This window comes from Tympanuchus pallidicinctus, unplaced genomic scaffold (genome assembly GCF_026119805.1).
Source record: "Tympanuchus pallidicinctus isolate F22 unplaced genomic scaffold, pur_lepc_1.0 scaffold1, whole genome shotgun sequence".
NCBI classification, from domain to species: Eukaryota; Metazoa; Chordata; class Aves; order Galliformes; family Phasianidae; genus Tympanuchus; species Tympanuchus pallidicinctus.
In genome coordinates this window covers 20,767,937-20,793,541 of record NW_026294618.1, presented here as the reverse complement: position 1 = coordinate 20,793,541, position 25,605 = coordinate 20,767,937, and the positions used below count along the sequence as shown (strand labels likewise).

At 33.3% G+C, this 25,605-nt stretch overlaps 1 protein-coding gene across 1 annotated transcript in view; it reads left to right on the top strand.

The window, feature by feature from the left end:
- CSMD1 (CUB and Sushi multiple domains 1) overlaps positions 1-25,605 on the top strand; it is a 984,784-nt gene that overhangs the window by 823,256 nt on the left and 135,923 nt on the right. The window contains exons 27-32 of the mRNA XM_052696996.1: positions 8,939-9,130; positions 10,723-10,861; positions 14,853-15,040; positions 17,180-17,374; positions 20,952-21,068; positions 23,752-23,865. Coding sequence (XP_052552956.1) covers positions 8,939-9,130; positions 10,723-10,861; positions 14,853-15,040; positions 17,180-17,374; positions 20,952-21,068; positions 23,752-23,865 — 945 coding nt within the window. The remainder of the gene's footprint in view (positions 1-8,938; positions 9,131-10,722; positions 10,862-14,852; positions 15,041-17,179; positions 17,375-20,951; positions 21,069-23,751; positions 23,866-25,605) is intronic.

Here is a 25,605-nt window from a genome sequence, read left to right as displayed (position 1 = left end):
ATTAAAATGAAGTTTTCTATCCTGGATTAGTTCTCACCATACTATAAGTAAAAAATTTCCCTCTGGCATCTAATCTAAATACCCCCTCTTTTAGTTTACAGCCATTTCCCCTTTTCTGTTACTATCTACCCATGTAAACTGTTGATTTCCCTCCTGTTGATAAGCTCTCTTTAAGTACTGAAATGAGGTCCTGCTGAAGCCTTCTCTTCTCCAAGCTGAACAAGCCCAGCTCTTTCAGCTTGCCTCTGAGAGATGCTCTAGCCCATTGATCATCCTCATGGCCCTAATAAAATGATGCATTTATAGTTCTTCAGCAGATTTTTGTAGATATTGCTCCTGAAACCTGAAATATAGTAAAAGGTTATTCTCACACTTCTTATGATGGAAAAACATTTTGTAGATGTCTTAAATTCAGACCCAACTGTTTTCTATGCCTTCCTCTGTTTCTTTGGCATTGCTAATTTTTCTTACGGTCTTCTGTAAGCATACACTTAAAGATCAGTATAACTATGTGAACAGAAATATTACTTCTTTCTGCTAATATAGAAGAACAGGAAAAATGGTCAGATATTTTATTAACTTTTTTTTAAATTTCTTTGTAATGTTTTTGAGTTATTGAAAAAGCTTCAACCATTGATTTTGTTAAATGATAGATATTAAATGATGGCATCTGTATGGTTGGTTTAGCCCAAATTTGTTTTTTCTGCTGTTTGTTTGCTTTCTCAACATTTACAGAATTTTCTTTGAAGTAAAAGTAGAGATAAAAAATGAAGAAATTGTTTCTGACTTAATCATTAGATTAACAACACAAATAATCAATTATGGTAATAAAGTAAGCAACTTACACCGATGAGTTAATTAGAACTATTATTTGGAAATTGTTGTTTGTGATGTTGACTTATCTGTTGATCTTTTTCTTCTTCTGAAAAGAATTTAAGCATCAATGGTTCTGTTTTTTATACTTCCTAAAGACACTGTGCTTAATCTTTCAAATTTATTTAAGCAGTAATATCTGCTTCTGTCCAGTTTTGTAATTCCATATATCTGCTTTCAGAAATTCTTATGGTAACTATGCTACACGTCTTGAACTGTTAGAGTATTTTTGTCTTGTAATTTGTTCATTGATTGCTGAGATAAATCTTAATTAGTTGCCTAATAGTTCGACTTTAATATAAGTTCAGTTTTCCATTTTAAAAGAAATTTACATATGCAGAATCACATATGTGCCTTATTATGTGCCTATGGAATTTTGAGTTCAAAGAACGAAAAAATGCATTAAGATATCTTGAGTTAAAATAGATTATTCAAAATTCTCTTTTATTTAAGTCTGTAGCCTAATCATTCTTCATTGTTTAATTTCCTGTTTTGCTTTCTTTGATGCTATAAATGTTCATTATATGCTTACAGTAAGTCAGTTTAATTGGTATGGAAAATAATTTGTATCCATAATCTGATCCATAGCCTGGTTAAGGCATCCCAAGTCTCATGAAAAGTAGCAGTTTTTCTTTGGTTCCTGTACAACTCACAAGAAATGAAGCTTTGGTTACTTGAGTTACTACTACAAACTTGCAGACTTTCATATTTCAGACTTACTAAAAGAGATGGAATTAGTATTTGGGTTTCTTTTTTTATTATGCTACTGGACAATGCAAGATAGTTATGTTTCATACCAGTTTACTTAGTTGTTAATGTGTATATTTATGTGTATATGTTAATATTAATTCTTGTTTGAGACCAACCACTACTCTTTCACCTATGGAAGTGCTGGTTAGTCTGAAATTACTGCAAATCTTATTGTCAGGAACAGATTTTTACACAAATCTGATTTAACAGCAATTTAGTTTTTATTAATACTTTTATGGTAAGTCATGAGAACAGTTTGTATGATTCTTAGTAGCACTCAATCATCAGACAATTTAACACAATTGTTCAACAGAATTTACTATAATCAAATACAATGGCTTAGTTAGATTCGGGAGTGGGAGAGACTTCTAAACACAGCTGGGTGTTTGATGATCTTTTTCTCCAGTATTGAGCTGCTACTCATCTCATTTAGGATTGCCTTTGATAGGATCATGAGATTATTCATTTTTATCAGTAATTTTCCATGATTCAAATCTTTTTCTGTTGTTTTTGGGGGCTATGATTCAGTTTTGTACTACTCCTTCTTTCCCTCATAGCACATAATCATACCTTTGTCAATTAGCCATGTTACAGGGCTCTGGCTACGGTCAAGGGAGACCTGATTGTCCCATGTCTGTATGTACGGATAACAGAGGGATGGTACATTGTTATGCTCCAACATTCTGTAAATAAAAGACAAATTATGTTGTGATGGCTCTTCGCAGAATCATAATCAGACATAGAGATTACAAAGGAATGATGCCATGCCAGACAAGAGCTGCTCCATCAAACCTATGTACAATGTCTTGCCTTTGATATGCCAAAATCCTTTTCAAATCTGTTGTGCATGTTCTTCTGTCAAAATATGCGAAGACTGTGCATTGCCTGTAATTTACAACCCTAGCACTTGGAAAGTCTTCATAGATATTATAACCATATGAAGTAAAAAAAATGGTGTCGTTAGCAAAATACTGCAACAAATACTGACATGATTGTTTACCACAGGCAGAGTGCAAACAGTATGGAGGAAGGTGATTTTTTATTTATGTATTTTTATTTTTTTTGTACAATACATGACAGGCAAAACAAACTGATAACAGATGAAGTGTTCTTCAGGTGAAAGATAAATTGGGCACAACTTTAACATATTGATCACGAGGCTATAGACGCAAAGATATACAGTGAATCATGTTCTCAAAAACAGTATGCTATTGATTTTCAGTGATGTTCTAAATCAACTTTGAAAAGGCAGTTTGGGGGCTAAATCCAAAACAAAATCCAAAATGAGATTCTGTAAGATAATTAAGTTCAACACAGTGCTTACCAACACATGAAGGTCTGAAGATTCCCTAGCTACCTTTGTTTTTTTCCAGCTTCCCATTCTTCTTACACTAATTCCATCATTTGTATACACATGTTTCTTACTCTGAGCAGATGAGACAGGAAGAAGGAGAAGGGAAATCTGTACAGAGCAGGACTCTATTAACACTGAGTATTTTGTAGGTTACTGTGTAGAACCCAAGGGCAAGAACTGGTAAGCAGCAAAAGAGTTCTTTGCCAGTTAACAGAATTAAAATAACTTCTCCTGGTTATGTTATTTTAGAATGAGTGAAATCATCCACTCACATGACACTCAACAGGGGTAAGTGCCAGGTCCTGCATTTGGGTCACAACAACAACAAGACTTGGGAAAGGTGAATGGAAAAGTTATCTCACAGAAAAGGTGTGCTGATTAACAGCCAGCAGCGTGCCCAAGTGATTAAGAAGGCTAATGGGAACCTAGTTACATCAGAAATAATGTGAGCAGTCAGAATCAGGAGAGCGACTGTCTCTTTGTAGGCAGTACTTAGAGATGTGTTGAGTTTTGGGCTGCTTACTACAAGATGTATACTGAGTTATTTGAGAATGTGCAGAGAAGCTGGTGAAGGGACCATGAGCAGTGTCTGAGGAAACAGTTTGTTTAGTCTGGAAAGGAAGAGGCTGAGAGGAGATCTCATTTCTCTGTAAGTACTTGAAGGGATGTTAGAGTGAGGTGGGTGTTGGTCTCTTTTCTCAGATGGGAGGTGATGATATGAGGTTTCAGGTTGCACCAGAGGAGGTTCAGATTGTATGTTAATTTCTTCATGGAGATGATGATCAAGCTGGGCTTCTCATGGCAGTAGTGAAGTCCCCATAGTGTTTAACAGATACATGAATGTGATTCTAAAGGGCTTGTTTTAATGATAGGATACAGTAGGTTAAACTAATGGTTGGACTTAATGTTCTTAACGATCTTAATGTTGTTTTCCAAAATATATAGTTCTATGATTCTTGCATTCAGCTTCAAGTCACCGAATTCCTCAGTTTTAAAAAAAATTATATGGCAATGTTACATCACAGTGTGAAAATACCCATTCCCATACATATATATGATAGCTTTTAATTATATGCCTTTATATCAGTACATGGGTTGAGAAGAACCTCTTATGAAGTGAGATAGATGATAGAAGAATTAGTGATTCTTAACTTGTGGATAACTTATTAACACGTATAATACCTATGACCTTTAAATAGTTTCTCAATACTATCTTTGAATGAAATGAAGTAATGGTAGACTTGTAATTTTTGTGCAGTTACAGAGTCTCCTGGAAATCTTGTGATGTAAAACTACTTGAAAATGAGATGTGTTGAAAAGTTGATAGCCTGTCTAAATGTTCACTTTACTGGATGACACATCAGTGCTTAAATGTCTAACGTTTGATTTAATTAGGATCAAGTGTACCTGGCATGAGAAAAAAGCTGCTGTTTTCAAATACAGAAAGAAATACAGAAGGAACAAAAATGTTAAGATTGTTTTGGTGCTTCTGTTTTCTGTGATTAATGGTGAAATAAATTTTAAAAGGTATCAGTCCTTAGTAATCGATGCATACTTGACTGAGATTGGCAATAATTGTTGATTGCTGAAGATTTTTAGGAAAAAAGAAAAGAAGATATTAAAAGATTTGTTTTAAAAAAAGTACTTGCTAATGAGATTCACTTACGCTAATACACCTGAAAAAATTTGCTTTTTTAACAGAGATGCACTAGTATCCACTTTTTGAGCTATTGTTATCTGTCAAATATTAAATAATTTATCTGAGTTCATGACAGTACTTTCCTTCCCCTGTGCTCTTGTATACACTTAGTAAAATGCACTAGTATGGGATGTCACTTAGATTGTCAGGGTGATTCCTGTGGAGTGCTTAGATGATACTCCTTAGTAGTAATGGCCACTACTTTAGTTCTTGGACTGATGCTTATAAATTCTGGTGGAAAATTCTCCCAATGTAAAATAAAAAAAAAAAAAAAAAACACTTCCATTGTCTTTTACTTCATTTACAAATGAAACCCTCTCAAGGTATGTAAACTATATTATTTTGGAGTGGAAATAAAAGATAAAAAAATGATTAATAATAAAGTGATAAATAAAATTTCTGTATTTATAGTATTTTGGTTAGCATATACCATGAATTCTGATGTAGGGATGTTTCATAATTTCAGTGATTTTTCCAAATGGTCACATATTTGCTACTGTACACATAGAACCATGTTAATAAGGTCCTCCTTTTAATCTTTTCTTGTTTCTCACTCTGCTAGTTATTTTTTTAAGTCTTTCTCTTTCCTGCAAATATAGAATACAATTACACTTGAGCACAATGAAAAAAAACTAGATAAGTAATTTAATTATTTCAGAAGATCACCTCAGGTCAATACAAATTAGAGTTTTAGTGCAATTAATTTCCAGTGAGATTTTAGTTTTCTTATTCTGATAACATTAACTGACAGTTTTGATTTCAAAAGGCTAAAAACACCAAACCCACATTAATGGTCTCAGGTTTGAAAAAATAAGAATTTTTCATCTGTACAACATAGTATCTGTCTCTTTCAGTTTTGCGAATGTTTAGTTGCTGTTGCTGTTTTCTGTAGTGATATTGTCTTTTGGTGTGAAAGGAAGGAGTAGATGCAGCCAGTAATAGAAAAATTGACTTCCTGTAAATTCTGTTCACCAATGTTCCTAAGGATTGAAACAGAGAAAAAAATGGAAAAAAAAAATTGGATAAACAGAGCAGAAAGATCACTAACATACATCATTTATGGTGTTCCTTGATTTTAAAACTGTTTCAGACCTTTCAAAAAAAATTGAAGTGAATGAAAATATAATTAATTAATTTTAAACCACAACCAGCGTAATAAAGTCTGATTCCTTCCTAAAATAAATAAATAAATAGATAAATAAATAAATACTTAATTTTGAGGTGTAATGCATTTTCAAGTGAAGACACCTAAATTTGTGTGTCAGTTCAGATGTCCACATGTGCACTGCATTATGGTCAGTGGAAATGCAGAGCTTGAATGTCTCATCTGAAGAAATATTTGTTTCCTTTTAATTGTTTTAGAAGCTGTTTTTTTGGCTCTGGTCTGCAGGTTATTTCTAATCAGATTCTATGTTTGTTCTTATTCCAGCATAAACAGTTGGCAGTGATTGTTACAGGAGAACAAACCACAAAAATGACTACCAAGTCTCAGTGGCAGCAAACTGCCCATAAGCCATTTTTCTTTTGTGTTTTTGTGTGTATATTTGCTCATGTTTCAAATAAAGCCTCAGTCTAATTTCAATTATTTAGATGCCCTATATAAATTACTCTTGTGTAAGGATCATAACATTTCATTTTTCACTGTGACTCTGTAGTGCCAGAGGTGGGAAAAACAGCAGTGCAAAAACAAGTACAGAATTTTTCTCAGTGACATTTAATACTATATAAAGAAGCTCGGAAGAGACTATGCCCTCTCTATTTGTAGCGATAGAAACTGATCACGAAGCATAATTACGCTCCTACTCTTTTTTTGGATCTGTAATTTTTAGTGCTTTACTGTAACCTAATTGCTTGATATGCTACATACTGCTCCAGAGGCATAGCCACTTCTTTCTCAAAGTGTAGGAAAATGTGCAGCCAACATATATTATCATAAGTAATGATAATATTAGCTTATCAACCAAGACAGTGGTAGAAAACATTATTTAACAATGATTTAACAATGTCATATATGCTTTCAATAAATTACATCAGTTTATCTCTGAGTCCTTGTTATTGGTCTGATCGTATCTTACAGATGAGAACAAAATTACACTTTGAAAGGGCATCAGATTTAAAATCAAGCTGGTTATAAATTAGTTCAAGAATAAATTGATTGTCTGAAGTGTGAGCGTGCAGAGAGTATAACTGAGTCATACTAGAAGAAAAAAAATTATTGTTGATATTTTTATATTTTTCAAGCATTCCCCTTGTGGTACAGATGAGAAGAAAGGTGGGTGGAGCAGACTTAACATGTCTTTGATCTTGAGTACAAGAAGTTTAAACTAGACTGAATGAAGACAGTGAAAAGGATAGAGGGACTTGTTTGTAGATGCTCACCAGTTAGTTATTCTGATACTAGGTTTTTCACTTCTTTATTTGCCTTTTCTTACAATTGTGGCCAAGTTTTTGAAAAGGGTTTTTGACATGACCGGGTGAAACAGTCTAGAGTGATGGCAATCATAGTGCAGCTCAGTGATGCAGTGACAGGAGTCTGCAGTGATGGGACCTTCCTTCCTACAGTGTTCTACAGCAGCTCAGGATATTGAATACTTGAGGCCAGTAAGAAGAAAACTCGCCTCTTCTTCTTCCAGTAATGAATACAGATTTGTGTATGTACTTTTCTGGAGAGCTAGTTGCTTTATGTCATACCATAGCGATGGTTCTGCTCGAATATATATTAATCATTTTTACAAAGCAAAATCTATACCCAAACTCAAGAGCCTGAAAATATGAGAGATGTTTGCATAGATTGAAAAAAGATAAGAGGAATATGAGTATTATTTTTTTCTCTGCACCCACTGGAATCTGTGTGCTAAAATAGATGTTTGGGTAATAACTAGAACAGAAATTGATTAATTTAAGCATATTTTGAAAAAGTTATTGCATGTCCCTGAAAAGGAAAATTCAGGACTACTTAAAACTGCTTTTATTTCAGCCAGATGGGCAAGCATAACATTTACATGCTGGATATGGATATTAAGACTATAAAGCAGTGTTATTATGTTACTTACCCTATTGTGCAAAAAGGTATCAAAGTGCATAAGGAAATTTGCTTTGATAACTGAAACATTGCAATTTTAAAAAAAGGAGTTACTAGATCTTCTGTTGCATTGTGGAAGGAAAGAAAGAAAGAAAAAGAAAGAAGGAAAGGAAGAAAGGAAGAAAGGGAAGAAAGGAAGAAAGAAGGAAAGAAAGAAGGAAAGAAAGAAGGAAGAAGGAAGGAAGGAAGGAAGGAAGGAAGGAAGGAAGGAAGGAAGGAAGGAAGGAAGGAAGGAAGGAAGGAAGGAAGGAAGGAAGGAAGGAAGGAAGGAAGGAAGGAAGGAAGGAAGGAAGGAAGGAAGGAAGGAAGGAAGGAAGGAAGGAAGGAAGGAAAGAAAGAAAGAAAGAAAGAAAGAAAGAAAGAAAGAAAGAAAGAAAGAAAGAAAGAAAGAAAGAAAGAAAGAAAGAAAGAAAGAAAGAAAGAAAGAAAGAAAGAAAGAAAAGAAAGAAAGAAAGAAAGAAAGAAAGAAAGAAAGAGAGAAAGAAAGAGAGAGAGAAAGAGAGAAAGAGAGAAAGAAAGGGAGAAAGGAAGGAAGGAAGGAAGGAAGGAAGGAAGGAAGGAAGGAAGGAAGGAAGGAAGGAAGGAAGGAAGGAAGGAAGGAAGGAAGGAAGGAAGGAAGGAAGGAAGGAAGGAAGGAAGGAAGGAAGGAAGGAAGGAAGGAAGGAAGGAAGGAAGGAAGGAAGGAAGGAAGGAAGGAAGGAAGGAAGGAAGGAAGGAAGGAAGGAAGGAAGGAAGGAAGGAAGGAAAGAAGGAAAGAAAGAAAGAAAGAAAGAAAGAAAGAAAGAAAGAAAGAAAGAAAGAAAGAAAGAAAGAAAGAAAGAAAGAAAGAAAGAAAGAAAGAAAGAAAGAAAGAAAGAAAGAAAGAAAGAAAGAAAGAAAGAAAGAAAGAAAGAAAGAAAGAAAGAAAGAAAGAAAGAAAGAAAGAAAGAAAGAAAGAAAGAAAAGCTTGTGTTTGTTTCGCTCAAGCCATATTTTATACTAAGGAAGCTGGGATAATTGTGATGCATTTCAGTGGGCAAATTCTCATAGAAAAAAAAAAAAAGAACAAAATTCATACCAATGATAGATAATGAATAAATACTACTGCCTTGTTTGGAATGCTCTTGTAAAAATACTGTGCTTTTGATTAGAGATGTGTAGTATCTACATCATTAACCTTTTATTTCATGATTCCTTAAAGCTTCTATAGCATCAACCTGTAACGATCCTGGAACACCACAAAATGGTACCAGATATGGAGACAGCAGAGAGCCTGGGGATACTACTACCTTTCAATGTGACCCTGGTTATCAGCTTCAAGGACAAGCTAAAATTACATGTGTGCAACTGAATAACCGATTCTTCTGGCAACCTGATCCTCCTACATGCATAGGTAATGAGATGATGTTATTCTCCACTTCAGAAAAATACAGATTATATTTCTTATTCAACTAGTGGATGATGTGTACATAATAATATGAAAGTGTTTACTAAACAAGTGTTTGTTTGCATAATTGGTAAATTTAAAATCTTTAAATAAAAATCAAAAGACTTGGTGTGTAAAGGTCTGGATGATTCATGCACTTTCTCTGATGTGCAAATTCTATTTTTCCCTATCTGGTCAAAATAAAAAAGAGGAAAGGGAAGAGGGAGGAGGGAAAGGAAAAGGAAAAAAGGTATATTTGGGGGAAAAACTGTGAACTTTTTTTTAAAGAAAAATCTTTATTTTTCCTTATATTTAACGTGACTTTGAAGGGGAAAGCAGACAAAAATAGTCTTTACTGCAGACATGAAAATATTAGAAACTTTAGGAGTTCTCTTAAAGGTGTTATATATCAGTTTTTAAATTACCGTAAAGTCTTTATTTTAGTATGCTACTGATTACTTCTGCTTAATAAGTGTATTTGTCTCTGAATAATCTCTGTGAGACTTCTGTTCCTGATTTAGTGTTTTCTGCTCCATTTATATCTTAAAGTTTTGATCATGGTTTTCTCAGGCTGAATTATCAGAACATCTTAAAACATGTAAATCATTGCCTGTAATGTCTGCTTATGAATAAAGAAAAAACAAATAGGAAAAAGCAGATCAAAAATAATGAATAAAATATTAAAACTATAGAAACATTGATTAAATTCACCAAAAATTAAAATAAAAGTTTATTCTATTTTCCTAAAATAGAAGAAGTATTCTTATGAACATTTGCCTTTGGATTAGGAGTGATCTTTCAAAGTAAATATTTTGCTTATGATTTACAGTTGTTCTGGAGCTTTTGAATGAACCTAAAGTGAAACATTTGGTCTGTGAATTATTCCAACCATAAACAGGCATTCAGTCATAGAATCATTGAGTAAATCAGATCAGTACAGATGCCCAATCCTTAGTACCGACAGCTTGATTCTACAGATGTGTTCAGTCTGCATGACTTGGTAATATATGTACAACCATGCTGACTACTGTGCTTTTGAGGTAGGCTTCTGTGAAATCATTACCTTTGAAAGCTGGACTTCTTATGTGCTTAAAATTAAAGCTTAATTTATCGCAAGAAAATTAATATATTTGATTTTTTAAATATATATTGGAGATAATTTTACTGACTGAATCAGTGCTGCTTTGTATTATATCTTTGACCAAAAAGGGCTGCATTGTGAATGACACTGTTAAACTATTAAAGTACTTCCTGTACATAAGAACTTCAGTTTGACAAAAATGGGTTCATGTAATAGCAAGAATATACAGCACTTCCTATTCAACTTAGTATTTTTATTCTTTTATGAAGAGCTTTTCTTGTGCTTACTTTGAATATTAAAATAGCTCATTTTATTTCTGGAAAATACAAAAAGGTTTTCTAGGTGGAAATGGGAAAGCTATGTTCAAATGTTTTTTGTTATTAAATGTAGAAGTCAATTCACTTCTATTTAACAGCTAACATACACTTGTGAATTTAAAATGTGACCATATTCCTATTTTTTTTTTACATTGTGGCAGCTGCATGTGGAGGTAACCTGACAGGCCCAGCAGGAGTTATTTTATCACCTAACTATCCACAGCCATATCCTCCTGGGAAAGAATGTGATTGGAGAATAAAAGTAAACCCTGACTTTGTCATTGCGTTGATATTCAAAAGGTACTGTTTCTGAATTAATGCCTCTGAATTTCTGAATTTCTGAATTTCAAATCTCATGTTTCAAAACGGCATCACTTATCAGTTCTCAAAGCTTCTAACCATATCCTATGGCTCTAATGTTGGAGCATACATAGTATGTGCTATAGCTTTGTTTCAAATTAACATAAAATAGCATAGGTATATGTCACTTTTGATATTAAATACGTACCTGAGCATCAAAAACTGCTGTAACCTCTGGAAAAAAAGCTTTGAAAAACTTCCCATATTGAATCAGGTCTATGTGATCATCTTGACAAGTGAATTTTTTTTTTCCTTTCGTTTTGTATCCTAAATTTGATTTTTAAGCTGAGAGTAATATTGCTTTCTGCTTCAATAGGTGTAGTCCAATTATTATTATTTTAGAAAAAGAAGTACAAGTTCTGAGGGTTTTGATGTGCAAAATTTGCACCCTCTTTTAGAAAAAGAACAAAAGAACAGTTTTGTCTGTTGATTGACTGCAACATGCTTTCTAACAATATATTGATATACAGTAAATGAGTCAAAGCACGAGGAATCTGAAAGTTATCTAATCAATAAGTTAAAAAAAAAATCTGTTCTTTGAGTATTTTTTCAAGCAGTATTCAAGATTGAGAATAGTGATGAAAATAGTAAGCCATAAATTATGCTCTTGAAAATGTCTCATTATAGGTATGATAATTAGCATATGTCTTTGGGATGCCTAAATAATCATGTAAAATGTTCCATTTGAAGTAAGATGAAAGGAACTTAGAGTTATTCAGTATTCAGATTTTTTTGTAAATTCTGTTTTAGGGAATATGATATATGAGAAGTGTAATGGAATTTGCAGTTTATGCTATAATTCCAGTACATGTTATAAATAATTGCATTCCAGTAGTCACACTTGACTGCCTTAGTCTTTCCTAACTTCGATATTCTGCACAAGAAGTTCTTAAATTTTCAATACAGAATAAATCTTCCTTACAAATCTGAAAGAAAAAGTTATGCTATAGCTTCCCTGTCTTTTGATGCTACATGATGTTGCAGAATATCTTGGATTGTGTTCTTGCCTGTGTTCTGGTGACTGGTTGTTATATAGGTCATATTAAGCTTTGGATTATGGCATTTGTAAATATTTTCAGAAAGATGGACAAAAAGAAAGAAAGAAAGAAAAAAGAAGGAAAATTGGAATATGACTTAACTTATTATCACTGTTATCTGTGTATGCATATATCTAGTTACCAGACTTAAACTGAATGCTTTAACTACTTTTCGTTTTTAACAAATAAAATATTTACAGTATAAATGGATGAGAACAGTAATACAGATTCCTATCTAATGAAAAGGTGTTTGAGTACACACTGGTAACCTGGTATTAGAGAACTGATATAGAAATATAGTGTTGGAACTCACTACACTATCACAACATACCTCTAGTTGTATTTAAAATGTCAGTGAAGAAATAACTCTGCAATCCTTTCAATAACTTATTCGAATTTTCTTTGACATCTGCAAAAATCCACTTTCTTAATGTACAAGTTTTTCTTCATTTTATCTATTTTTATTTTTTTTTATTCTAAAGCAGTATGCCACAGTTGAGTCCTGAATTATTTGTAAAGAAATGGCTTTTCCTTGTTCCTGATCTCTAAACTTCTCTTTCTTTTCATTCTTCTTACTCCCAACTAAGATATCCCTGTCTTATCAAAAATTTGAAAATATTCTTTTGTGGCTTCTCCTAGCTGTTGAAAGTAAAACATAAAATATTCTTTATTATGTGAAACCAATTGCATTTGACATTACTTTGGAAAAGGATAACATGGGATAAGGGCCTGGAAGGAAGAGGGTCCCAAGAAAGCAGTGCATCCTGAGAAAAAGGAAGTCTGGCAAGAATGCCAGCAGGCCTCCGTGGATCAACAAGGAGCTCCTGGACTTAATTAAGTGCAAAAAGGAAGTCTGTAGAGAGCAGAATGGGAATGGGTTACCTGGGAGGATTACAAAGAAGTTTGAGCAGCCAGGTCTCAGGTTAGGAAAGCTAAAACACAGATATAATTAAATCTAGCCAAAGACATAAGGGGAGCAAGAAGAAATTCTACAGGCATATCAGTGATAAAAGGCCTAGGAAGAGAGCTGGTCACAAGGGCTATGGAGAAACTTCTTTGCCTCAGTGGCAGGGGCTCTATCCACAGCATCCAAGCTGCAGAAATCAAAGGTAAGAACTGGAAGAAGAAAGATCTGCCTGCTGTAGATGAAGATCAGGTTCGAGACCATCCAATAAAGGTCCACGGGTCCATGGGACTAACCAAAATCCGCCCGTCAGTTCTGAGGGAACTGGTGGATGAAGTTACCAAGCTGCTATCCCTCATATTTGAAAGATTATGGCAGTCTGGTAAGGTTCTCACTGATTGGAAAAGGGGAAACATAACCCCTACATTTCCCTAGAAGGGAAAAAAAGATGATCCAGGAAATTACAAGCCAGTCAGTCTCACCTCTGTGCCTGGCAAGATAATTGAGCTGATGCTCCTGAGGGACCTACTAAGGCACATGGAAAATAAAGATGATGTGACTGGTAACAACCAACCTGGCTTCACCAGTGGCAAGTCATGCCTGACAAAGTTAGTGGCCTTTTGTGATGGAGGAATGGAACTGACAACATCTACCTGGACTTGTGGAAAGCATTTGACACTGTCTTGCATGGCATCCTGGTAACCAAACTGGAGAAAAATAGATTTGATAGATGGACCTCTCATTGGATAAGGAACTAGCTGGATGGTCGCATTCAGAGAGCTGCAGTCAACAGCTCAATGTCCAAATGTACACCAGTAATGAGTGGCATTCCTCAGGAGTTGGCGTAGGGACTGATGTTATTTAACATCTTTGTAGATGACATGGACAGTAGGATGGAGTGCACCTTCAGCAGGTTTGCAGATGACACCAAGCTGACTGGTGCAGTCAACACCCTAGAGGAACGGGATGCCATCCATGGGGAACTGGACAGCCTTGAAAGATGGGACCGTGCCAACTTCAAGTTCAGTGTTCAAGTTCAGTGAGGCCAAGTGCAAGGTCCTGCACTTGGGTCAGGCAATTCCAGTACAGGCTAGGAAGTAAATGGGTTAAGAGCAGCTGTGAGGAGAAGGATTTGGGAGTGTCAGTTGATGAAAGACTCAACCTGAGCTTGCAGCCCGAAAGGCCAGCCATATCCTGGACTGCATCAAGAGAAGCATCACCAGTGGGTCACAGGAGGTGATTCTACCCCTCTACTCAGCTCTTGTGAGATCCCAGCTGGAGTACTGTGTCCAGTTCCGGAGCCACCAACACAAGAAGGACATGGAGATGTTGGAGCAGGTCCAGAGGAGATTCTAGTTTTTCAAGAATGTTAATTATTCACTATAATTTCTCTGATTAATTCACTACAATTCTCTTATTAAATTTGGATATGAACAAAGTTCCAGGACAGAGATCTGTCATAGATCAGAGATCTTTCATAGGAAAGCATCTTGTTTCTAAGGTGCTGAATTGATGTTTTTGATGAGTGGAATTAATATATTCTAATTTAGTCCAGTAAAAACTTGACTTAAATTGCTTAAATTAATAAGCATGTTATCTGGATCATTCCTGTGATCAGTAGTAAGATGCAGCCTTCTGCAGCAAATGTTTCATCCTATCTTGAGAAAAGTATTTAACATAGGGCGGAGTGTATGTTTCTAATAAGAAAATAATAAATAATAATAAATAATAATAAGTAAATATACTGGCTGTGAATGGAGTCTGGATAGTAGATCTTTGGCCTTATAGTAGATCTTCTGGAAAGCTCAGTTTGTTCATATCAGTGGTAAGGAGAACTCCATCTAAAGAAAATACATTTTCACTGTGAATCATGCTTAAAAGATTTTTATTTCTGAAAAAGAAAATGTGTTAGGCAGAAGATTGGCAGCCACAGTTACAGTCTTGTTTAATTCATGAAAAATAATCTAAGACTTAATTCTCTTCTTTTCAGTTTCAATATGGAACCCAGTTATGATTTTCTACATATTTATGAAGGGGAAGATTCCAACAGTCCTCTAATTGGCAGTTTTCAAGGCTCACAGGCTCCTGAAAGAATAGAGAGCAGCGGTAACAGTCTGTTTCTGGCTTTTCGCAGTGATGCTTCTGTTGGAATGTCAGGATTTGCTATTGATTATAAAGGTATTGTTCTTATCCTAATCTGTGGTAACATATGAAAGGAAAGAAATGTTAATTAGATTTACTGAGACTCAAATCTGTTTAATTCTAGATGTATTCATATTGAACTGATACCCTTTTACATAAATACAGTTTATAAAAAGTTTTCTGTAAATGTGTTGAGAAACACAGAAGCTTTTTTTCATGAAATCTTTCACATTACTATATGCATTTTCAGCTTCCAGGAAAAAAAAATAAAAATAGGAGATGCACATAAAAAGTAGCATTTGCAAAGGAACTGTCTCACGCAATTGCAAGACATGACTGTTGGTGTTTCTTTGCTGATTCATACCAATACATTTTCCTTTCCACATTGCTTCAGAATCTGCATATGTGTCTGTTGACTAACTGGAGACCATTTGCATTTTTGTTTTCAGGGAAGAATAGGGAGAGTGCCAATTGCTTTTTGACAGAGAATAGGTTATATTTTCTTTTAATTAAATACACGCACACATAAACACACAGGTTAAAAGCTGGTTTGTTTCTGGTCCAGATGCTGTCTTTGACTTAATTGTCATCTCTGCATGGATTCAGTCAAGCTGTTTCTCATGAGCAAAGGTGCTGCCTCAGCTTCTTATTCTTGACAATTAAAATAAAATATATAATGTACACGTCAAAAGTGTAAGAACAAAAAAAAAAACAAAAAACAACACTAAAGAGAGTAGAAATGACAATGAAGCAGAGAGAAGTTAAAAAGAAATGTTACATTATTTTTATATTTATTCTGCATCTTTTATCTATCACTGCACATTATTCTGTGTATTGGAAAGCCTTTCCTTCCCAAAGCAGTTATCACACTGCCATAGATGATTAAATTCTTGTCTATTTATTCCTTTCTAAACTTGAAAAAAAATATGTATTTTTAAAAATGGAATACTTCCATATTTAGTATTTTCTATTCTCAGTGTAGTCTGACCTATGTGCCTTTATGCAGTCAAAATGGAAGAAAAAGAAAATATGTTATTAAAACAATGTATTTTGAAAAGTTATCATAATAAATAAGCAATTTGTGCCTTATAATTCTACACTATAATTATGTTAACTAATATTTTCTTAAAAAATGTATATTTATTTCCATTTCTGCTTATTGACTTATATGCCAATCCAGATTGGCTTTTTGAAAATTTCCCTTGAGTATTTTATTTAAAATATATTGCTATATTATCATTTAAAAAAGGAAGGAGGAATGGTATAAATTCTGACTATGAATTGCACCCTTGAACTTTTCAATAAAAAGACTTTGCATCCCATTTGTATTAGGTGCATCCCTGCCTCCTAGAGTTCAGTTACTTAGCAAAATATTATTTTCAGAAGTTATCTGACATATTTTTCATAGGTTTTAAATGGACTGTGTTGTATTTAAGTCATTGTTAACAAAATGTATGACAAAATGTATCAACAGTATAATAATACTGATATTGTTTTTGTTTATTTACTTATAACATTCCAGCCCTTAACCCTACCATTTTTTAAGATCATCTCAAGCATATGCTTTAAACAAAATCACTTCTAATACACATTTTTCTCCTTTCTCTTTTCTTTGTATTTTAATATGCCTTATGAATGAAATAACCTTGTTAACATCAATGTCAACACTCACTTTGATTTAAAGATTTTTTAAATATTAGCTAATTCCAGAAAGTAACTTATGTGCTTGCTTCATTACCTGCAAAGCTCCAGCTACTAGGTGTTCTTGAGTATGATAAATAAAGTAAGAACACACTTTAAAATTTTTAGTTATTCCATAGTATGACAGCTTTCTAACCATCTTTCTGATACTGAGTATACTGTTTAGTTTAAAAATATCATAGTATTAAGGTATGGATTCTAGAAATTACATTTTCTTCTGCACTACTGTACTTCATGGAAGTCATTGAACCTTTGGGTAGTTCTGCTAACAATAGGTGGGAAAAAAAATAGTGCAGGCTAGGTCTTTTCTTTGTGATTTTCTTGTCCACATAGCCAATTTTATGCAAATATTCATGATCTTGTAAACATATAGGAATGGGAAAATGACTGACTGGAAACAAAACCATGAAAAAAAATATATATATTTTTTTAAGCTGAAAGTGTATATAGATTTATTTTCATTCACTTTAACAGAAAAGCCACGGGAAGCTTGTTTTGATCCTGGAAACATCATGAATGGAACAAGAATTGGAACAGACTTTAAGCTTGGTTCAACTATTACTTACCAGTGTGACTCTGGATATAAAATTATTGATCCTTCAACTATTACATGTGTAATTGGTACAGATGGAAAGCCAGCATGGAACAGAGCACTGCCATCTTGTAATGGTATCTACCATTATCTTACCATTTCTCTTGTCTCCTCAGTGTTACTGAGTATATTGTTTTTTTGTCGTGTACAGTGGCACATGCAGTTCTTTGGGGGATAGAATTAGAGACATTGATGGTTGTGTGTAGCAGAGATAGGTAAAACCTAATGCAGGTTCTTAGTTGATGTCCTTCCAGCATGGGCCTGAAGATACAGAAGACATTACATACAGAGATGTATAAACATACATACATACACACACACATCCACATATAATCTAAACTTGTCTTTTAAGATGCAAGCAGAACATTTACATCATTATGGATTATGTGAATTTAAGGATGTGATGGTTTCAGCTGGAATAGAATTAATCTTCTTCATGGTAGCTGGCATGGTGCCATTTTAGATTTCTTATTAAAATAGTATTTATAACATTCTGATGTTTTAGATATTACTGGGCAGTGTTTATAAATGCATGCAGAAAAAGCAGGGAAGGAACACAACAAGAAGAGCTGGCTCAACCATATCAAAGAGATCTTCCACACAGTATGGAGTCAACCATGTTCAACCATGAAAACTGGGGGAGCTGACTAAGGAGGCTATTTCTCAGAGACTGGGCACTGATTGGCTGGTAGAGAGCAGTTGCATTGTTCATCACTCATTTTGTTTCTTCTTTTTTTTCTTCTTTATTTTTGTTTTTCTTTATTTTTTCATCTTTCTTCTTTTCCTCTTTTTCCTTCTTATTAAACTGTCCTTATCTCAATACATGAGATAAGGATATAATACATGAGTTTTCTCCCCAATCCCATTGGGGGATTGAGCAGACATTGTGTTGTGCTTAGCTGCCTACTGAATTAAGCCACAAAAAGGGAAAGGCATGGAGGCTGTGGAATTATTTTGTAATCATAATAGAAAAACGTGGAATGGAGAACCCAGAATGAAGAAGAAGTATGCAACTTTATTTTCAAGCATTTTAGATAAGAGAAATAGGTTATTAGCTGGAAGCTAAGCAGAATTTCCTACAAGAAATAAAATTAATTTTACTATTTATATTATTATGATCGTATACCTATCATTACAGTATATGCCTATCATCACAGATGAATTAGTTATACATAATTCTGAGACATAACATCAAGTTTCTGCCTCAGTGAATAAAATTCTCATTCCAAGGTGACAATTAGTGATGTCTATTTTAAATTTTCTTGTTATGTCCAAAGAAGAAGAAATTAAGAAATGAATGATCAAGTATCTTCGTGCTCTTACATCTGAGTGAATCTATAAACTGGAAAACATCCAACACAAATTGTTTAACTTTTATCAGAAAATTAGTATGACATAGGAGTCTACTGTTTGTATCTTTGCAAAAATAACCAGTATCAAATATACAGAATTGCCTATTCAGTAATGATATTTTAAAACATTGTTGAAAAAGGGAGAATTATCATATTAAATTGAATTGATTATACTGAAAAGATGGAAAAGAGTTTATACCAGTAGCAAGATTGTTTAAAAATTTGCTTTGACCATTAGATAATATACCCTTTTTTATTCTTTATACATTCTGATAAGGAAAAAAATAAATTACCCCCGAAAAATAAAGATTTTTCTTTCTGGTTTGAGCTTGGTCTGGCATTTAAGGTAAGCACTGTAATAGTTTAGATCATGGATGTCCAACCTTTTGCCTTGCCCAGGCCTCACTGATTGAAGAGGAACTGTCTTGGGTCTCAATTCTAAAGTCACTCTGAAAGTAATGCTTCCTTTTATTTCTGCGGAAACTAATGCAAGGAGCACAATAGCTCTATTTTATAGAGCAAATTCTCGACTACAAAATGCTTTTTGTCAACACAGTCATTGCTGTTAATTCTGAGCTTTCACCAACAATGAACAAGAGCCTGCATGCTGTGCTCATTAAAAATCTACAGCAATGAAGTAAAAAAAGAAAAGAGAAAGAAGAAGTAAGAAAAAAAAAAAGTAAAAAAAAAAAAGAAGAAGTAAGAAAACTTATTTTAATCTTTAATATTTTTTATGTAAACAAAAAGCAGCGAAAAAAACTAGTGGGATATATGGCCTTGTTTTTGTGAAATGAATGCATCAGTATCTGGTTCAATTGTCACTGTCTGCAATTCTCAGTGAGTTCTTGAAGTGTTCGTCAGAGATTTTTGATGAAATGTTCTTCTGTGCTTCAGCCTTGAAGATAGTCACAAATGTACTTACTGCCAAAAATGATGACATGAATAAGGTGTGATTGTGAAGTGTGGAATGTTTTTCTGTGATAGAATAGGGCTTGTAAAAGGCACAGTCAGATTTGTGAATTGAATTTCTGATTGCTGCTCTAAACACTCAATTTGAAAATACCCAGTAACATATTTGTGTTGACTGAAAAGAGAGCTGAAATACACCAAAAAAAAAAAAAAAAAAAAGATATGTTTTTCTTTTTGCAACCTTGAACCATGTTCTCAAATTCTTTTGTCAAAAGAAAAGGCAAGCTGCTTTTTTTTTTTTTTTTTTTTTTTTTCCTTCCTGTTTTGACTCTGTTTAGCCAATAAATCAAAATGCATACAGTTTCTTCTAGTATTTGAGTCAGCTCAGCACTGTGCCCTTCCCATGCCCTGGTTGCATCCCGGACTGCATTAATAGTGGAAATAGTGGATTGATGTTTGGCTGCTGCTGAGCAATGGTTATGCTTCTGGGGTCGGGCAAGTCTGCTTGGCGGGGCAGAGTAACAGTGCAGGGCAGATGGTGTGGAGCAGGGGCCAGGCCTTGTTGCCAGGTTGCATGTGGCCTGTGGTCCACAGATTGGACATGTATAGTTTAGATCGTAATCAAAACTACTGAAATGATTATGAAGTGCTGTGTACTGTTTAATCTTGACCAATGGGAGGGAAAGCAAAAGACAGACACAGTAGTAACAACTATGTTCATTATACTTAAATCAAGATTTCAAAAGGATAGTCACCAATAATGTGAAATAATTTGCTGTGGGATCCTGGTTCAAATTCTGTGTGATGGGGAAAAATTAAGCATGCTGACTTCATCGTAAGTTCTGAGAAAGATCAGCTCCATCTCTTAGTATTTACTCTAAGTTTTATTTTTATTTTTTTTTTTAATGGAAACAGATGAGAGACTAATGTGAAGTATGAATGAAATGCATACAAAAGTGTGTGAAGTGTTTGTCTTCAAATTAGCTTTACAGAGGAAATAATTGAAGAATTTTAATATGCATATCTGCATGTTAGAAAAAACAAGGCAATTTAAGCATATGTTCACAAAGTGTGGCATTCTGTGTGGGATGCTGTTAACGTATCTGTGTATTTCTCTGAGACCCAAGGTAACTGCATTATGCCACTTACATATGCAGCAGTCACTACTACCGTACTTTGAAAACCGAACTCTTATATTCCAATTTTAAAGCAATTTTAATAAAAATTGTGTTCTTGGAAAGAGCAATTAAATCAGACTTTATAAAAGAAACAAGCAAGCAAAAAGCACTGAGCTGTTGCTTTGTAATGTAGGTTTTCTTTCATTTTCAGATTGAGCTAATATAGATAGGGATGGAAGGAATTCATATAACATTTTTTTCTGTTTTCTTTCCAGCACCATGTGGAGGACAGTACACAGGATCAGAGGGGGTTGTTCTATCACCAAGTTATCCTCATAATTATACTGCTGGACAGACTTGCCATTATTCAATAACAGTACCTAAAGAATTTGGTAAGAATATGTTCTACTGACTTACCAATCATTAATAATTGTTCTAGAGTTCAGATGTCATTTATGTGAAATAGTGTCTCTAGATTTGAAATAAATTGCAAATTGGCTATAAAAAAAACGAAAGGTTCTCAACAAAGAAATTGATTCTAGAATTTTCACGTCAATTTCTCCCTTGGGTGATCAGTAGACTTCAACAAAGCAAGCAGTGTCCACAAATACATCTGCACAGGAGATACTTCCAATAACTATTGTTAAATAATAATAATAATAAAAATGTATTTTAGTATTCTATCGGAAAAAAAAAAATACTTCATATATCATATAAAAAGTTTAGTAGTATTTATTTTAGGGATGGGAGTAACAATATCTTTGCAATTTATATTACAGAAATGTTTAAAAATGGTTTTCTTTTGTTTTTACTTTCCTTCAAGAGAAAGTGAAATCTGATAGAATTGTCTCATCCCATTCAGTGGGTTGTGAGGAAAGTGTATCTTTGGAATCCCCTGAATAGGGCACTCCCAGCTCAGCAGCGATCTCCAGAGCAATGGCTACTAATTGAGATGAGTAAAAGGTTAAGAGGAAAAAGACGAAGAGAGTAAAAGAAAGAATGAGAGACAGAGAAAAGAGATCTGTATTGAGGAGTTCCAGCGTCGCCCCGCTGGAATCAGAGAAGGGATGAGTGGGGGTGCAAGTGCTTGTCCCGACATCAAGGTTTCAAACCAGCAGAATGCAGACAGCAAAAAAAATGATCCAAAATTCTCTCAGGCTTTCTTTTTTGTCTGCTGGGTTTGCAGGTGCACTGATGCAATGTTGTAAACAAGTGAGTTCACAATAACAAGTTTATCAAAAATAAGTTTGTCACAAAAAAATTTCTCATGGGAAAGTAGACCTGTTTTTGGACAAAGACAAGCCTTTGATTTGTTGTCATGGCAATGGCCTTGAAGTGCTGAAGATCTACCAAGCATATTGCAGAAAGTCAGAAAGCGTTTTTTGTTTATCTTTTACAGGATTGCAATTCTTCTTTCTTCTTGGAATTGTATAGGATGTGAGAAAATAGCCAGTAGAAGTGAAAGATGCTGGAACATACAAAAGGGGTCAATCAAGTCATTTAGCATTATTAGATTCTTGGGATGATGATTACAAGGAAATGTTATTAGAACTTTACTTAGTGACAAATTTATCTAATTACAGACTCTATTGTACAGTGTTCTTGACTAAAATTCTTGATTGCATGTTCTAAGTAAAGGAGGACACTTCGTTCCAGAAGTATATAGTAAAAGAACAAATGGTAGTAGTCACAAGCTGAGCACAGCAAATTCTACCTGGACATAAAGAAAACATTATTAACCATGGCAGTGATTGAAACATAACGAAAACATTATTCACCATGGCAGTGATTGAAGTACAGGTCGCTTGGATAAGATTAGGATTCTCAAGTTTTGTCAATTTTCAAAGCTTTATCAGAAAAAGGCTTCAACAATTCTGATCTAACTTCTAAATTAGCCCTGCTTTTAAAAATTAGGAGGTTGGAATAAATGTTTAAGAATAAATAAATAAATAAATAAACTTAACAAAAAGTTAGAAAATACTGTCTGATACAAGCTGTACATAAAATGATACATAAGTGCTGCATCAAAGTTCTATGATTTTTTTTTATTATTATTATTTTAGAGTGAATCTGGAATAGGTGTAACTTTAAAGCAGGTTCCTCTATCAAGAAAATATGGATAGCTGTTGCAATGAAATAATATTCTTACTGGTTAATTTTACTGGTTAATTACTTCATGTTTGTATTGCTGACTGATACTTGATTCATTTGATGTTTGTTAATATTTACAACCATTTCATATTTACAAATAAGAAATGTTGTATAATTACTTGATTTGTTTTTTAATACACTTTAAATTGGTTACAGTTGAGGGTCAAATTGAGTGTAGCAATATTCCAAGAACAGTAATGTGTTGATGTTTTTATTATTTGGTCAGTTTTCATGTTTGTTGTTAAAATGAGTATTAATGAAAACATACAAAAAGTAGCCAATTCAATGTTTAAATCATCTTGCTCATACTAAAGCTGGTTAAGCAACTAATCATGTGTGACAGTGGATGCTCACAAATAATTGCTAAGGTTGTTAATGAAATTTTAGTTGAAAATAAAATCCTTTTTCAATATTTTACTTTCTTATTTTATAGGTAGTTACACAATGAGGAATAAGACTTTCTTTTGACTGGAAAGTGCGCTTTTGGGGAGAGTGTTTCAGTTTTTCCTTATTTTTTAAATAAAAACAAAAATAGTTTTAAAAATATTTTAAAAATAAATATTTATTTATTAAATATTTATTTATTAATTTATTAAAATAAATTTAAAATACATATTTTAAAAATTTTAAAAAATAATTTAAAAAAATATTTAAAAAATAAGGAAATACTGAAGAGCATATCAAATTCATACCACTGAAGTTTAAAGCAACATTTTATAATGATAAATTAAGCTTCTCACCTTTCCTGAAACTTGGAAAAAATTAATGAAGGAATCCACTGATAACTAAGACAAGCAGTAATATTTAATTACATTTGGGTTTAAAAAATAGATTATTTTCTCTTTTGTTCTCTTTCTTTCTCATTGTCTTCACTTTTTTTTTTTTTTTTTTTTTTTTTTTTTTTTTTTTTTTTTTTTAACATAGTTGTGTTTGGACAATTTGCCTATTTCCAAACAGCTCTGAATGATGTGGCAGAATTATTTGATGGAGATAACTCTCAAGCTAGACTTCTTAGTTCACTGTCTGGATCCCATTCAGGTAAGAAATAATGAAAAGAATATATGCAGAGTTTTGTCTGGAAGAATTCCTGAGAACATTCTGAATTTATTTGGGAATATAATAATAAAGTCAGTAGAAGAGAATCTCAAGGGAAATGGATGAGCTAAAAACTTTGGAACATGACATTTTTCTGAAACATATGTTTTAGGCAAGAACTGATCACTTGGATGATTGGAAGAATAAATGAATGGAATTCTCTATCTTTCTGTAAGAGGGCAGATCCTGTGGTACAACTATCTTCTCTGCCTCTAAACATCTACGTTTTCTAAATGTCTAATTTAAACACAAATTGCTTGCATTCATAAAATGCAATTATCTGGACTCAAATGCGCACTTAGACTAAAAAAAGACCACCTGTTGTGTTCAGGTAAAAATAGCAAAATTTGACCTTAAGAATTGATAATTAAACAGATTTCAGCATGGCCAAAATTTCTGTCTCTGCATATTTAATGACTACGTTCTCTTCAAGGGAATAATATAAAAATATTTCTGCAGAGCAGTATGTTTTGTTTTTTGTTTTTGTCATACAAACCTAGTATTTAGGAGAGTTTCTTGCATGTTTCTTCTATTCTTACAATATAATTTAAAAGATTTTCATTGCTTCTTGGTATTCTTTGTGAGTAATGGGAGAAGTTCTCCCTTTTAAAGGAGTATATAGTTAAGGGAACATATCTATTCAATTTATAGGAAACCTTTTATTATTTGAAAAATTCAGCTCATCCTTTTCATGTAGTGAATCTTGCTGTTTGCCTCGTAAGAGGAGTTCATGTATTTATTTTCAAATTTGCGTAATTACTGGCAATATTTCAACAGCAAAATGCATTTACTTTTAAGTTTTAAAATTTGAAGATGAGAACTCATCTGTGCACCCAATTTTACTGCATTATATATTTTCTTAAAAAGTCAAAATTAATGTATATATCCACAGCAGACATTTGAAAATAACTGAAGGGAGTTTAAACTTGTGATTTGTACTTATTCATGATGACGTGATTTGCATTGCTTTAGGATTAGATTTTGTTAACTGAAATCAGTAGAGCTGCAATAATATAAAACTAAGCCAAGCTAAGTGAAGGAATTGTCAATGTTATTTAGACAACTATCTGAGATATATTTACTAAATTATTGTTCATTTCAGTAGAACTTCTTAAAATTGTTGATACAATTTCTTAAAAGTGTTGATACAATCCAACACAAATATAAACATTTGTCATTTGAAATAGCAACTTTACAGTGGAAAAGTACTTCAATTATTTATGTAGTGTTTCATTAGTAAGCATTTATTATGATTACGGACATATAGAGAAGGAGAGAAACAAAGAATATTAAACATCTTTATTAGTTATCAATTCAGTATATGAAATTTGAAATGTTTTTATAAATACTATACTGTAATGTAACATGTGGCCATATTTTTTATTGAAGCAACCATACAAGGAGTCATAAATTCATTTCCTCTGTTGTTAATTTTTAAATTATAAACATTACATAAGGATCTGTTGTTACAGCTTTAAAATCCTTTTCACTATTTAATGTGTTTTGGAAAATAAAGTAAGCTGTCAGTCACAGAAAAATTTGACCAAAATTTTTTCTAATGATTTTAGCTTTTAATGGTAGTGACAGTCTCCAGAAAAATAATTTGGAGATCTACTTCCAGGAATTGCAATAGATGTCAGAAAGTTTGTGAATGATCAAGTCTTTTTAATCTGATCAATTTTT